This window comes from Tasmannia lanceolata, unplaced genomic scaffold (assembly GCF_043159265.1).
Source record: "Tasmannia lanceolata isolate RefF3 unplaced genomic scaffold, GAP_Taslan_0.1 ptg000003l, whole genome shotgun sequence".
Lineage (NCBI taxonomy): Eukaryota > Viridiplantae > Streptophyta > Magnoliopsida > Canellales > Winteraceae > Tasmannia > Tasmannia lanceolata.
In genome coordinates, this window is record NW_027518680.1 from 62,374,634 (window position 1) to 62,390,923 (window position 16,290).

At 36.5% G+C, this 16,290-nt stretch overlaps 1 protein-coding gene and 1 pseudogene across 1 annotated transcript; one reads left to right on the top strand and one right to left on the bottom strand.

Annotated features, from left to right (window-relative positions):
- Nucleotides 1–5,889: 5,889 nt before the first annotated feature.
- On the top strand, nucleotides 5,890–9,329 carry LOC143870018 (uncharacterized). Its single transcript, XM_077376539.1, has 2 exons — nucleotides 5,890–8,596; nucleotides 8,765–9,329. The coding sequence occupies exons 1-2, from the start codon at nucleotides 5,890–5,892 to the stop codon at nucleotides 9,148–9,150; spliced, it is 3,093 nt and encodes a 1,030-aa protein (XP_077232654.1). The 3' UTR covers nucleotides 9,151–9,329.
- A 1,055-nt stretch (nucleotides 9,330–10,384) lies between these two features.
- LOC143864193 (VIN3-like protein 2) lies at nucleotides 10,385–15,577 on the bottom strand (annotated as a pseudogene).
- Between the last annotated feature and the right edge of the window lie 713 nt (nucleotides 15,578–16,290).

The window sequence follows — 16,290 nt, forward strand, 5'->3', positions numbered from 1 at the left end:
TTCCGTCACGTTAAAAAAACCCATTGAAAAGTCAGGAGGTGTAGTTGATGACTTGGAACTATAGGGTCATCGTCGAATGTGTCAGAAAGTTGAGAGGGTGTAAATGTATTTTTCCCATAATTTTTCCTTATAATGAGAAGTATTGGACGGTAACGAATGTGCTGTAACTCACTCCTTTTTCATGGAAGTTGCAAACAGAAAAGGGTTTTGCTAGCGAAGAATCCTAAAGGGCATATTTGGATGTAGGTAAAGTTTTTCATCGTATAAAACTTTCCTCAATCAATTCCAGAAAGTTAAAGGAGGTGAGCCAAACATTAATTTACAAGCCTAGAAAATTGAAGTGTGTGAACCAAACCTCAGAGTTCAAAATTCCAAAGAAAAAACCTTCTTGGAAAGTTTTACTTTCCAAGAAAGAACATTACCTACGTCCACACATGCCCTCAAAGTCGGTTTTGATGCCGGAAATGGATGCACGAAGACGAAACTTTAAAACACTCGGACGGATGAAAGAGCTTCGACAAGGAGAAGAGCGCGGTTGTTTCTAGTAATGCTGAATGATAGTAATGCGAACTATTTATCTTATTTTTAGCACTTATCTTCTTATTAGATATTACCTAGTTAGAAAATGAATATTATGTAGTATTCCTGCCATTAGCTACGACTCTCACGTATTTTGTAGGTAAGAAGGATATTTAGCTAGGACTCTTATTAACTAGAAAAGTTGCATTTCACCTCTTAGGATTAAATAAAGTTGTAATTTTCTATTTTGAAGAAAATGAGTAATCATCTATTTCTCTGATAAATTTAGGAGATTTCACTAAACTTTTGGATACTTTTACAAGGGATGAATGTGTGCTTATATAGAGCACTTACTTTATAAACATGGAATGGAATTAAGATATTTATAGAAGGAAATAATCCTAATCAAATCTACCAAATCAAATCTACTTTCCTAATCTCTCTTGCTTGCCTCTTCTAATCCACTTGCCTAATTTATCTAGTTGCCTTGTTTACCCAACTTACCTAATCTTCCTCCAAGATGATCCAACGGTGAGAACTTACCGAATCCAACCATTGGATCCCACATATTCTACCACGCCCCCTCAAACGTATATAGATTAAACATCGATATGTGTTTGATTACAAAACAATTTCCAAAAAGAATAGAATTCCCCAAATTTCTAACAATTTGATAAATAGTGTCAAAAGTTGACGACGAAGATCCCTTGATGATGGTGACGGGTGATAGGGAATGTCTTCTTATGTTTGCCAAAAAAGATAATGATTCCTGATTATTGCGGAGAATGTGTCGATCGCTGGATCCCACTACTACAAACCTCGCTCGTTGTTTCCATATTCTCTACAGTTTTTTGCATTATCCCCTAGATGTGGAAAATCTGAGTCTTTTCCATGCGTCGTATAAGGAATTAAAGTTCCTCGATAATTGTGTTATCATAGAGAAACAACTTAGAATGGCATCATTTTGACGTTTTCGTCAAGATGGTATAGTACGATGAAATTTTGCTACACGCAAAATAGTTGTCAGCTAAATTTTTTATTGCAATATCAAAAATCTTAAAGTTATTTTTTTTGTATCTTTTCTGTTTTTTCGACATACACCAATCAAAACTAACCCCGACCAATTTTGAAAATCGGGTTAGATGGGTTGGATTAGGGTTGAGAGATTGAGAGGTTGGTTAGGTTACAATTGACCCTTTACAATTCGAGCCTCAGATTGGGTCTGGTTACGGTTGAGATCTACGTTGTGTTGGGCTAGGGTTGAGGTAATTGCTTTTTATTGTTGATGGTAAAAGTGAATTTTTAGTTGGTGATCTCTAGCTCAAAGGCTCCTTTTGGAAATCGCAATAGATGGGTTGCCTTTTATTGTTTATAGCGGCATTAATTATTAGAGCTCCAACTGTACTCAAAATTACAAAATTGAAATAAAAGAGTTATACAAGACATAAATGATATCTAGTTAATAATTAACTCTTAACTAATGTCATTATTTAGAAATACAATTAAGTTAAAATATTCTTGCAGATAAATATAGACTAATTCACAATGCACCCAAGGAGACCCTAATACTCTTAGCATTGATTTACACTTGTATAAAGATTTTATTGTTGAGATAATGCAAAAATATAAACAAAGAAATCTATCAATCCCAAATATAGAGGAAAGAAGTTTAGAGTCATACATCTTTTCCTTTGACCTAATCCATTCAGCATGTTAATCTTATCAATTCAAATTTACATGTAAGTAACGTGAAAGGGGAAAATGCAATGGCAGTTTCATCTCGAGGGCAAGTTTTGGGTGTCCACCTTTGGAGGATTAATGGCCTACCACCATAGTTGTGACTGGGGACTTCGAGAAAACGAGTGCAATCCTCAGAGTTGGAAAACTTGAATAGGAGGAAGCCTTTCTCCAAAGTAAACATCTGGTGGTCTACTTTGAGGTTCCATCTACGAGAGAGGTTTTCTTTCAGAGTGATGAAATAGGGTCATCTACCCAAAAAGTATCCCACAAGGTAATTTGACCATTTGTGCTTGGCTTCTTGCACTTCTTCATCTTTGATGAATAGTTCTAGATTTGTCTCCTCCCCTTCTCCCGGAGGGATGAAATTGAGATTTGTTGGAAATAGAACAACGGCACTCTTCCTACAACTTTATCTGATTTAGTGAGTATCAATATTATCTTCCTACACAAAATACTTTGGAGATTGTTGACGCCTAACTCTGGGGTGTTAATGCATCCAAATCCAATTAATTTAAAAGATTGGAACGTTGATGGATAGAATATGGGCACAAACGTTAGATTCAAATGTGTCCATGGATTCATACCTTTATGTCCAAAATTATTTTGAATTGGAAACAGACAGATCAACACAAAATCCAATGAATGTGTGTAACAGGAAACCCATCATTAGGCATTCCAATCACGTAAAATTTCTAATGTGATATAGGATGACTCAGACCATCGATATTATGAACATATCGTGGATAGGTGATGCAATAAAAATTAAGATTATACACCCTCTAATGACGGGAATAATATCATATTTTACTTCATTCTTGAGTTTGTAGAAGAAATCTTCCATCCGGACACATTTAGATTATACACATAGAGGAAGTGAAATGGCAAATTCTTATTGCCTAGAGTCGGTACATTGGTCTTTTGGGAGAATCAATCCTAGATCTTGATCATAACTATGGGATTACGAAATAGGGTAAGGGGATGATGTTACGATCCAAGAGGGAAGACCTTAACATCACCTCTCCACTAATCAGGAGAGAATTGAGTGAGGTCTGGAAAATATAGTGTTTTTTAAGGTGTACTTATATCGAGGTTGGGGTGTCTTTTGGGTTTTGAGAAAATTTTTGGGATTGAATTGAGCCGTATTTTATTTGTGGAGGCCTTCCATTGGGATAATCCGAATGTCAGAGTCTATTGCAAAGGGCGAATTACTTGCACAGTAATTTAGAACTAATTTGAGAGAGTTGGGTCTTCTTGATTGTTCGTGCATGCTTGAGTCCTTGATGGTCATTGATTTTTCTTTGATTAGCAATTTCTTTATCTCTGTGTGGGATTTAACTCTTTAGACATTCTTTACGTTGCAGCTTATGATTAAGGACTCGTCTATCTTGAATTTTGATCAGCATCCTTTATCTTCGTGTTTGAAGATCATTATGTATTCGTTGGATGCTTCTTATTTCCCCCTCTTCTAAATTGTCTTGGCATCTATCTAAAATTCCAATTGGATAGTTTAATATTTGAGAGAGAGAGAAGAGAGACGGGTATTTAATTTGCGTAGAGAGAGTGGGTTATTTAATTTCGGTATTTTAAGAATAATAAAAATTGGGCAGTGATAAATTCACCCCCTTAAATAGAATTGTTAGGATATATTTATCGGATGGAGGAGCAAGTATAACTCCAAGAGCCATTAAAACTTAACGATTTCCGTTCAAGGGGGTGAATTCATCCTTTAAGGAGTTGAATTCACCACTGCTCTAAAGTAGGCTATTGAAGGATAGAGATCTTGATATTTTGTGTTTAGGGAGGGAACGAAGTGTAATTTATATTCATTACAAGGGGACTTGTACAAAAATCCCCTTTATTAAATGAGCGGGTACAATGGATCCAAAAGATCCGAATGCTAGCGGAGAGGATTTGAGCACAACAGCCGGATCCAACTGTGCCCATTAGATCCCCATATCGAAGGTCTGAAATTATTTTGGATTGATATTTTTGTTCATTTTTGTCTATTCATGAGTGGTATTTTCATAACATTTTAAAATCCTACTCAAAGCCATAAACAACATTTCATTTAGCCCCATATCGAAGGTCTGAAATTATTTTGGATTGATATTTTTGTTCATTTTTGTCTATTCATGAGTGGTATTTTCATAACATTTTAAAATCTTACTCAAAACCATAAACAAAATTTCATTTTCCCGGTTTTCGTTTTCATGACGATTCTCTCTCTAGTCTCTTCCCTCTTCCCTTCTTAAACCCTTAAACCCTAATTGTGTTCAATATAAATATGTCCTAGGTATTAGTGAAAAAAATCCCACACTCCTATTTATATAAGAGAGAGAAATATCCTTCATTTCGAATGCCTTTCCATTTATTGGATTAATCATCGAAATGAGGTAAAGGTCTGCTGCGGACGGAAATCACCAAGAATAGTTTTGTTCGTTGGCGTGGAAAAGTTTTTTTTTTTTTTTAATTGTATTTTCGTCTTTTTATTTGAGGTATTTTTTTAGGGCATCAAATCTTGTTCTTTGGCCTAATTTTGGTGTTTTTAGAATGGTTTTTCGATTACCTATCTAAGTAGACCAAGATTATGCAATTTGGACTTTATTTGGCTAAGTTATAGGCAGTTTTAGGATATGGTAATTGTCTATTACGGGATTACTATTTTAGGTAAATTTTAGTCAAGTTTTAGGTTTATTTATGTTATTTTAGATGGACGGCTACAATTAGTTGCTTAAGCCTTAAGTTAGATTTTAGGGTTTCTTTTATTATAAATAGATGTTATGAAAGGGGCGGATATATCAAGACTAATTCAATTTGTTTTGCTCCTAGCAGCGATATTCATGGGCCGGTACGTCTTATACAAATAATATTCACAACTAGAAGGTTTTGGACAGTAAAAATAGGTTCAAAAGAAATGGAATCCTAGGAAAATTACTATAATACAGTGAATATTAATAGCTATGACAAGTGGAGCTTCCTCTCTGTTTGGACCATTGGTTTCTTAAAATCCAAAACAAGCCTTATATAATATTTGGTCAAACATAATTTAAATCTTTGGAAGCGTAAAAAAACGATTGCAATCCTAGTTAGTTTGAACGCCTTATATAATACACTGAACATTGATGGCTATGACAAGTGGAGCTTCCTCTCTGTTTGGACCATTTAAATGTTTGAAAGCCTGAAAATAAGGCATTCCACTGCTTACTTTTGCATAGGAGAACAGACACATAGGCTCACTATTCACAAGCTTTTGTCCTATTCATTTAATTAATCTGAGGTGGCTGTTGTCTCATGCAAAAGTCAGCTGACGGTCTTTCTTCATGAAATCTAGGAGAATCTCTGCACCCATTGCACAGGGCCCCTCATTTGGACGGCAGCTAAGTCAAGTAAAGCCCGTCCGGCCCACTTAAAATTATCTAATGTGAAGGGGCCAACGTAAATCTTAACAGTCGATTTTTGTATGTGTTTTACGAAATGAAAAATGATCATCGACCCATATTCAGCCAGTAGAAGTACAGTGCGGAGAGAAAATCAAAATGTACCCCCCTCTCTCTCTCCCCCCTATAAATAGAAGGGTTTGAAGATGACTCTATTGCTTTTTAAGAGTTACAGGGATTCTTTTCACTTGCCATGGATCTTCCCAATAAAATGAGTTGTGGGTTATTGAGTTCAACATTTCTCTTCCATGTCACCCTACATTCTCTGCTTTTCTTATCAGTACAATCTGGCACCACAGGAAACGAAACCGATCGACTAGCTTTGCTCGCCTTCAAATATGTAATAACTGATGCTAAGGGCGCCTTGACCTCATGGAACAATTCTCTCCATTTCTGCCAATGGCAGGGAGTCACATGCAGTCGTCGCCATCCGCAAAGGGTCATTGCCTTGAACCTCGCCGATCAAGGCTTAGTTGGACCCATGACTCCCCACATAACAAATCTCACCTTCCTCAATGAAATTGACCTCACAAACAATCAATTCTACGGTCAAATCTCCCCACACATGAGTCGTCTATCCCATTTGCGTTATCTCAATCTAAGCCTTAATTCATATCAAGGTGAAATACCGGCCAATATAACAGCCCATTGCCCAAAACTCACAGCCATGAATTTAAGTTACAATAATTTTGTTGGCGGAGTTCCCAACAAGTTCCACTCACTCTCTCGCCTCGCTTTCTTAAACCTTAAACATAATAACCTCACAGGAAAAATCCCACCTACGCTTGGGAACCTTTCGTCACTTATCCAGTTAGAGCTAACATCGAATAGTTTGGAAGGAAGCATCCCGTATGAGCTCGGACGACTAGCAGCCTTAGAATCTCTTGAACTCGGAGCGATTAATTTGTCTCGTATGATTCCTCCCTCGCTTTACAATCTCTCATCTCTGGTTATATTCATTGTGGCGGATAACCATTTGCATGGAAGCCTTCCGCCCGACCTGGGCCTCTCTCTTCCTAATTTACAAGCGCTTCTCATGGATGTAAACCTATTCACAGGAGCCATTCCACTTTCATTATCTAATGCGTCACAACTTTCATATCTTGATTTTGGTACCAATAGCTTTAGTGGATTATTGCCTACGAATTTGGGAAGCCTTCAAGATCTCTATTTTCTTAGCTTCGGACATAATCAGCTAGGAAGCAGAGGCAAATCCAACGACATGATTTTTCTCACTTCCTTAACCAATTGTACTAGTTTACGAGTACTACAACTGGCAGTCAATTACTTAAGTGGTGCACTGCCCAACTCTATAGCTAATCTCTCAACTCAACTGACATACCTGACATTAGGAAGCAACCAGATATTTGGGAGCATCCCTTCAGGTATTGAAAATCTTTCAGGATTAACGGCAGTGGCCATGGAGATGAATTTTCTCACAGGTACTATTCCTGTTGTACTTGGAAAGCTTAACAAGCTGCAAGTATTGACCTTGTACACAAATGGACTGTTCGGCCAATTTCCATCTTCCATTGGCAACATAACTCATTTGTTAAGACTCGATTTATCTGAAAATAAATTACAAGGAAGCATTCCATCAAGTCTTGGAAATTGTGGATATTTGAATAAATTAACCCTTCGTCAAAATAAGCTTAGTGGTATCATACCCACACAAATTCTTAAGCTTTCCTCTCTATCGATATACCTTGACTTATCCCATAATTCTTTCACAGGGTCCCTTGCATCAGAAGTTGGAAGCTTGACACAACTTGGGGGATTGAATATCTCATACAATAATTTATCAGGAGAAATTCCCAGCACGTTAGGCAACTGTCTTAGTTTGGAATACCTTTATATGGATCATAACCTCTTTCAAGGAACCATTCCTTTATCATTGATCAATTTAAAAGGTATTCAACAGCTAGATCTTTCCCACAATAACTTGTCTGGAAAGATTCCAGAATCCATGGAAAACTTTCTCTTTCTCGAGTATCTAAATTTGTCATTTAATGATCTTGTGGGTGAAGTACCAAAAGAAGGGATTTTTAGAAATACGAGTGGGATTTCAGTTCAAGGAAACAACAAGCTTTGTGGGGGTATCCTAGAACTACAGTTGCCAGCATGCCCTGCCCAAGTTTATCAGAAACGTGGAATATCTCATTCTCTAAGAGTAATAATTTCAATAGTCGGTTTGGTTTTATTCTTTACTATATCATCTTGTTTCTTTGCTACCTTCTATTGGATAAGACACTCGAGAAAGAATCCTTCTGTTACGTCATCTTTGGATGATCGATGTTTAAAGCTTTCTTATGCGGAGCTCCTTAGAGCAACCAATGGGTTCTCTTTGGAAAATTTGGTTGGTGCTGGAAGTTATGGTACCGTTTATAAAGGATTTGTAGACCACAATGAAATGGTTGTTGCAGTGAAGGTACTCAACCTTCAACAACACGGAGCTACTAAGAGCTTCAACGCCGAATGTGAAGCCTTAAGAAACATTCGGCATCGGAATGTCATTAAGATCTTAACTTCTTGCTCAAGTATTGATTACCAAGGCAATGATTTCAAAGCTTTGGTTTTTGAGTACATGCCTAATGGGAGTTTAGAGAAGTGGTTGCATCAAAGTAGAGATGGGCAACATCCACTGATGAACTCGACCCTTATACAAAGGCTAAACGTAGCCATTGATGTGGCCTCTGCATTGGATTATCTTCATCACCATGGACAAATACCACTTGTTCATTGTGATTTAAAGCCGAGCAATGTTCTCCTTGATGATGACATGGGTGCCCATGTAGGTGATTTTGGGTTAGCACAGTTTATTTTTGAAGCCACTGCTAATCGTCCTAACAAAAACAGTAGCTCGATGATGATGAAGGGATCTATTGGATATGTTGCTCCAGGTAAATGGGTTTCTCAAAAAAAATTATTCTTTTTTATTGTCTTATAAAAAATCTGAATTTTTCATTAATTAACTTAATTATGCGATGAAGCTTTAATTTGCAAAATCTCATATTTTCATTATAACAAGATCAAAGCTTTGATTTTTATATTCATGTTTAAATGGAAAGAGTATGGTATGGGTGGAAAGGCATCTACACATGGAGACGTGTACAGTTATGGAATCTTGTTGCTAGAGATGTTCACAGGAAAAAGTCCTACCGATAGCATGTTTACGGATAGCCTAAGTCTCTATCAGTTCGTTAAGATGGCTCTACCAGATCGAGTAATGGAGATCACTGACCCACAATTGCTCTCAGAAGAAGTCCCCGTTGTCAACAATACTAACAACGAAAATCATAGCAATACGAGACTTAGAATGCATGAATGTATGGTCTCAATGTACAGAATTGGTGTCTCTTGTTGTGCAAAATCGCCAAGACATCGAATGCAGATGGATAACGTCGTCAGAGAATTGCATGTGATCATAGACTTATATCTTGGACGTGGCATCTAGCGAGATATGCAAACTGGGATGCCAGATTTACATGAGGGTTCATCTTATCTTAGTAATGACTAAGGTGTTTATCGAACTTGATTGGTTCGAGGAAAAGAATCATTCCAAACATTTTCTCATACCCTCATCTTGAGATATGCAACTTCCACGATGAAGATGGTTGTGTCCCGCCTTAATGTTGATTTTCAGGGTTTCTAATTTCTCTAGGTTGTTTCCCCCTACATTGAACTTTTTATTTCCTTTCTTTAACAATGTTATGTTTGTTCATCCAAAAGAGAAAAAAAAACATTAAAAAGTGGTGGGTGGCTAAAAATTTGATGCCAAGATTCTGCGCACATAATAATAATCATCACTTAAATTATTGGCATGGAACCATATGATGTATATGCATATTATGTAATGAAAATGCTTTCTAGTAAAATTGTTTAAGTTATATAGTTCTTTGGAGCAGGAGATTAAATTACCCACCCACCTTTGTAATATAATTGCTCGTGAGACTGGTAAACCATGAGTACTTTGGTGGCTGATTACTTTACATTATTAACAATATTAGTGGATGGATTGGAAGAACCCAAAAATGGATAGGTCCCACCAAGAATTTTATCAAATGATCTCACCTACTAGTAAATGTTAATTTTCAATGCCCTCCAAATGGACAGTTTAAATTAAAAAAACAGTGAAGATAAAAGTAATAGTATACATTCAATGGTTAATTCTTTTTAAATAAAATAAATATAATTAAATGGCTTTCTCAAACAAATTTAATCCATAACATAAGTTGTCTTGATCCCTCAAAAGATCATGATGAACATGAATATTTTCAAATGGAATTGTCTGAGATGAATCAGATAATCTGATTCAATGAGAACTTATCCTGATAGTGTAATTTAGTAAAGATGATTCATATAATCTGATTCGATGAGAACTTATTCTGACTAGTGTCATTTAGTAACACCCAGTTCGTGAATATATTAACCGATCTAGAATTCGATGAGAACCATGAGTACTTTGGAGGCTGAAAACAAATGAAGATCATACCAACAAGAATGAAATGGCAATTTTATCCCTACAAGAACTAGAATGCTTTACCTGCGGCCCGTCTATTAGACCAGCGGCATCTCCATGTCGCTGAGGATGAGATCAAAGACCATGCCAACGGCACAAAGATTGATGGTCGCCTTCTCCACCAACTCGATTTCCACACACAGGCTGGTTTAAGAGCATTTTTCTGAATCTTGCATTTAACCCTATTTTCATCCACGATGAGGGCGCAGTTAGCTTGTTCTTCAGCTCAAACCCTGTCTCGAAGAGGAAGCACCAAGATCTGATACCAAAAATCGTGTGTTTGGTATGAGCAAAGTACAGGTTGGTTCTGCTGGATAGTCAGTAGTATCAGCTTTTTGATGCCATACGGTGTAACCTGCAACCTCTCCTGATATTGCATCTTCTGAGCCGAAAACCACAATAACAGAAATCGAAGACGCATATTCGAAGCTGATAATGGTGGGAGACATCAAACTGGCATCTGCAAATGTTAAGCACTCAAAATGACTTCTTGATACTGTCCATGGTTGCCTTACGAGCAAGCAAAATATACTATCATGTTATAGGGATTTCCAAGCAATCCATACCCTGCATCTTAGAATCAGGGAACACTTTCAAAACACAAGAAAGTATAGTGTCTAGTGTCTCCAATGCAAAAGCACACAGCTTCTGAACCTCTGCACCAGATGAGTGCCTGTTGACAATGCCACGTGCCAAAGATCCAACTTCTGCCTCAAGCTTCTTTGCTGCTTCATCCACAATCTCATGTAGCTTTTGGTATTTCTTGGTTCCACTGAGAAGTATGCGGCTTACAGAGACCCGATAACACAGTACATCAACTCGTCTAGCATCCTTCGCTATTATTAGCTGTTGCCTCCAGCATCGCACCTCCATCAAACGAGAAAGGGTTTGACTTGAAAGCAGAGTTTTGGTTAGCCATTCAACCATTGTTTGTAAACTCGCACTAGGACAATAACTTACCCAATGTAAACGGAGTCAACTAGGACGAATTAATCATTAACTCAGATGAAGAGGGGAAAGGGTGTTTAAACAGTAATCTACACCTTGTATTACAGTTGCTAACTTCTCATAAAAACAACATACGAAATGAAAAAGATCAGGATAACGTAGGGACATCATTTTCTGTCCGAGAATTTTCAAGCGACTAAAAGTTGAGATTTTGATGCTTCAAGTAGTAACAATCCAAAGTTAGGAGCCAGAAATGCAATTAAGTAGGTTCAAAGGTAGCTTACAAAGTCTAATAAACGCCAAAGAAAAAAGTTTGAAGATTAACATCACCAGTAGGTTTTGTTTAAATTTTGCTTACAATATAGAGCAAGACCTCCCAGCCCTTTAACAGTGAACAAGACTGATGCCCTGTAACATATAAAATTTACCCAAAAAGCAATACATTATTCTCGTACAATGGGAATCCTGCAGGGGGTTGTCACACAAAGGAAAAAACGAGCTTGTTCATGGTTCAAAGTTGAAACAAGGTCTTGAGGAATTTAACAAAACCACAGAAACATAATAAAAGGTAGCAAATACTATATCAAATCCTCTACGCCAATAAAAGCAAACAATATCAACCATGTGACAGGTCTTTTGCGAGATTTAGGTGAAACATCATCACATGATTGCAGGAAGAATTGGTAAACAGGCATGTCCCTCAGCTCTTTTGCCCTCACATAAACAATAACTAAACGTGTCTTTTCCATGTGCAGGTATCCATTGATTCCATTTCTCGTAAGAAACCAACGTAACTGTTACTTTATCCTGGTTAACCATAAAAGTATAGATAATCCTAAACTGAATGCTTTTCGCTTCTCACCCAACCTCAGGATGTTCCTTGGAAACATGTTAACAAGGATAAACAAAAATAATCATTCACAAAAACTGACAGTACGACCGAATGAAACTGTTAGTATAGTCGAGTGCCGATATTGTAATTGCAATTGGTTAATAACATGATGTAACGAAGAACCTCAAGGAAAACCAAGTGACTTTTTCAAGTAATTGATTGTGATATGTGTACTTGTAAGGAAAAAAATCCGTTTCCTCAAAATAGAAAACTGGCAAAATCCAAACTAACCAGGTTACACTGCACACTTAATAGATGCCTGAGCAGAAATAGACCTTTTATCTATGATTAGTGGACACAGACACAGGTGTTGCATGTTGACACGGACACGAAGTGTCGAACACGGCAAACCCCCAAAATTTAGAAATGGGGACACTGCTAAAATAGAAAGTATATATGATACCACAAAAAATATTAGTCAAAGAAGAGCTTAAAAGAGTTTATAATAAAAGAATAGTTAATGTTAAAAGATGTAAACACAATATGCAAAAATAAAACAGAATGTCACACTTGACTCAACACAAAAACATGTCCACACACCCACAATAACTTATACTAATACAGTTGAAAGTGTCCGAAGGAGTGTTGACGCAGGTGGACATGCGTGTCATGTCGGACATGGAAGGGTACGTGTGTCAGCAATAAATTCAAAGTGTCAACTAAATCATAGCCTTTTTTCAAAGGGTAAATGACAGATATACTAATCAAATCAAGGAAAATCTACAAAGCGACCGAGGTGAACCCCAAGGCTAAATCAAAAGGAGAAGAACAAAAAAAAAGGCGCCCGAAAAAAATCACTCCTTGAAGCATTAGAAGCTTGCCCTATGATACCCAAAATACAAACATGGATATGGACATGGCCGCAGGAATGGAGATATGACTCCATATTTTCCAAAATATCTGACCCAAATATAGATCTAGGTATTCTATACAATGACATAGGATATAAGACACGTATAAATTAGATGGAATTAATAAAAAATTCAAAAAAACATTTATAAGATACATACTCGAAATTATAACTGCAAATATGTATCAGTAATAAGAGAAAACATGATAATTATAAAAAAAAGAGTGACATGTGTTTGAAACATGAAATTTATTTTCACATACTCTAAATCACTCAGGAACAAAAAAGTTATAGATTATAAGATACAAATCACTATTTCTAATTACATAATAAACAAATATTTAATTTACTTAAGCTTTTGGAATGAAAACAAAATGGATATTTAACATGTTTCCTAGAAGTACTAGCACTCAATTCATCTAAAACATGAGTATAGCTCCCCCATTTACAAGTGTAAGGGTAATAGAGTTTTCAAGGAGAAATTTTCTTCCATTGTATTAATAATTATTATTAGGAGAAAAAGCTTGTAATAAGTATGAAATACCTAGAATCCTTCAAAAAAAGGTATGAAATACCTAGAATTATGGAACTAATAAAGATGTCATATAGATTACACATAGGCATCAAATATTATGTGTAGAAACAAATATTAGAAATTCAAAAGGTTACATATCACATGTATTAAAGCATAAGAAAAATCCTTCTTGTATACAAGTAGTTATGAAGAATAAAAACTGCAGAATTCCAAAACACCACATTGTCAAAATTTGCAACTTTAAGGCATAATGACACAATTTGAAAGTTAATAGATATAATAATGTATAATGGTAGAATTTGTTATACACCATATTACATAACATCCTTGTTTTATCTCTTCATAATTCAGTTATGTGAACAACTTTGAGACAGAGCCGCCCAATCAGTAATAACCATCAACAGAAAGACATGTTTCCCCAGTTTTTTAACAACAATTTTCTCATTATGGAAAGCGTTGCCTTGGCAAATCCAAATTTTCAGATGATAAAATCAAATTCAGTTCTCAGCGTGGTTCTTGAGGAACCCAATAGAGAGGAAAGTACCTATGATTTAGCCGGCACTTGGAATTTATAGTTGACACATGTGTCCTGCCGTGTCCGACACAACACGCATGTCCACACATGTCGACACTCCTTTGGACACTTTTAAATTGTATTGCTAGGTGTGTCGGTTAATTTGGGTGTCTGGACACAAATTTGTGTAATAATCAATTGTTTTATGTGTACATTCGTGTCACAATTTCTATATTTTTAGATGTTGCCATGGAAGACAACTCATATCCATGTCGAAACTCGACTCACGAATCCATATCGACAAACTATGATTTTATATACTTTCTATTTTAGACGTGTCCCTGTTTCAAAATTTTGGTGGTTTTCCGTGTCCGACACTCTGTGCCAGTGTCGACACGTGACACTCTTGTCCGTGTCCACAAATCATAGGAGGAAACAGGTTACTGTGCCTGGCAATGAAAAGGTCCTCAACATATTGGCACAAACTCCTTATTGGAAACCAACAAAATGCCAGAAGAGCTAGCCTCATTCATTTATCCTTCCATCCCAAGTGTTTTACATCAAATTCCACAGTAAAATAGATATATAAAAGCATTTTCAACTTCCATAGTCCAAACAATGTGCATCGAAGCCTTAACCAACATATGGTACGCAGCCTAAGGCTGCCCGCTCTGCACCATTTCTCTGGCAGCTTCAAACACTCGAAACAACCACAATCACAAGAATCAGATATTCATATTTGAGAATCTTTAATAGCCTCTAGATAGGCCAACATTTTTATGCTGGGAAGGCACAGAAAGTTCTAGGTCTATTCTAATTGACATTAGTAGAAAAAAAGATGTTAAATAGCATACCTATGCCAAGATTCACACACACACACACACACACACACACACAACATGACAATAGGGTCTTTATATTGAAGAAAATCCCAAACCCCAACAATAAAGTAAAGCTTAATAACACAACTATAAAAAGAAATAAGCATGTAGGCAATTTTACCCAAGCAAGTCATTCACTTTCTTGCAAGATATGCAATAAAAGCACCAATCCAATCTTGTATATTGTACATTTTCAGCAATGCTAGCTCTTTCATGCTTAATAGCACACTCAATACGGCAAGATATGCCACATGAATTGCCCTGATTAGGAGGGTTGGAGTTGCAAACCATCCAAAGACTGGGATCCTTGTTATCATCATATTTGTAGCATATACAGCACGAGCATCTCTCGCAAAACTCATCTTGTTTCCGTACAATTGCCCTACAAGCTAAGTTTTTGCAGTGCATTAAATTGCCATTGTCAACTGAAAAATGGTTGGTTACAATGGCCACTCGTGATGGGTGATCCATCTTCCTATGTCTTTGGGAAGAGATTTGGGTGTTTCCTGGGGAAGGGTGTGACCCAAAGTGTTTGTTGTCAATGTTTTTTTAGATTTCTTCTTAGATACAATTTTTAAAAGATGCTATATCATTTTAGACTTTGTTAAGCCAGCTTCCTCTCTTTTCCCATCTCTGCACAGAGGATCTACAAAACCTCCCGGCGACTCCATGACTGTACCATTTCAGGGGCTCCCTGTGACTGTTTTCATACTTCATACATAAGTTCTCTCTTTCCCTCCATCATTTGGATGGATCAAGCACAAATGCTGGAGTAACAGAATCCTACATTAATTGATGAGCAAGGAATAGATAGCAAGATAAAGACTTCAGGCTCAAGATATTAGCCTGACATAAAAGTTATACAAGGACAGCTTCAACAAGAAGTCAAACAGAACCAGAGCACACTATTCAAGTTATTAAGCAAGTTGGGGATGACAAAAAGAAAGGTGAAAACATGCAAACGCTCATATATTTCCCTAAAAATGTGGTCCAATCGTCAATCCTATATTTACTGTTATGATTTAGCTGACACTTTGAATTTATTGCTGAAACATGTGTTGTGTTGTGTCCGACACGACACGCGTGTCCGCACGTGTCAACACTCCTTCGTCACTTTTAAATGTACTCTTCTTTACCGTGTCAATTGTGGCATTATGTTTTATTATTGAATATAGAGTTTATCTCTTTTATTATTAACTCTTCTTTTATTATAAACTCTTCTTTAACTAATATTTGTTGTTATATCCCCTCCCCTAAACCAAAAAATGTAAACAAACTCTTATTCCAATACCATATTTATTGTATCATATTGGTCTCCCTTTCTCGTGTATAAATATATATATATATATATATATATATATATATATATATATATATATATATATATATATAGTGAGAGAGAGAAAGAGAGAGAGAGAGAGAGAGAGAGAGAGAGAGAGAGAGAGAGAGAGAGAG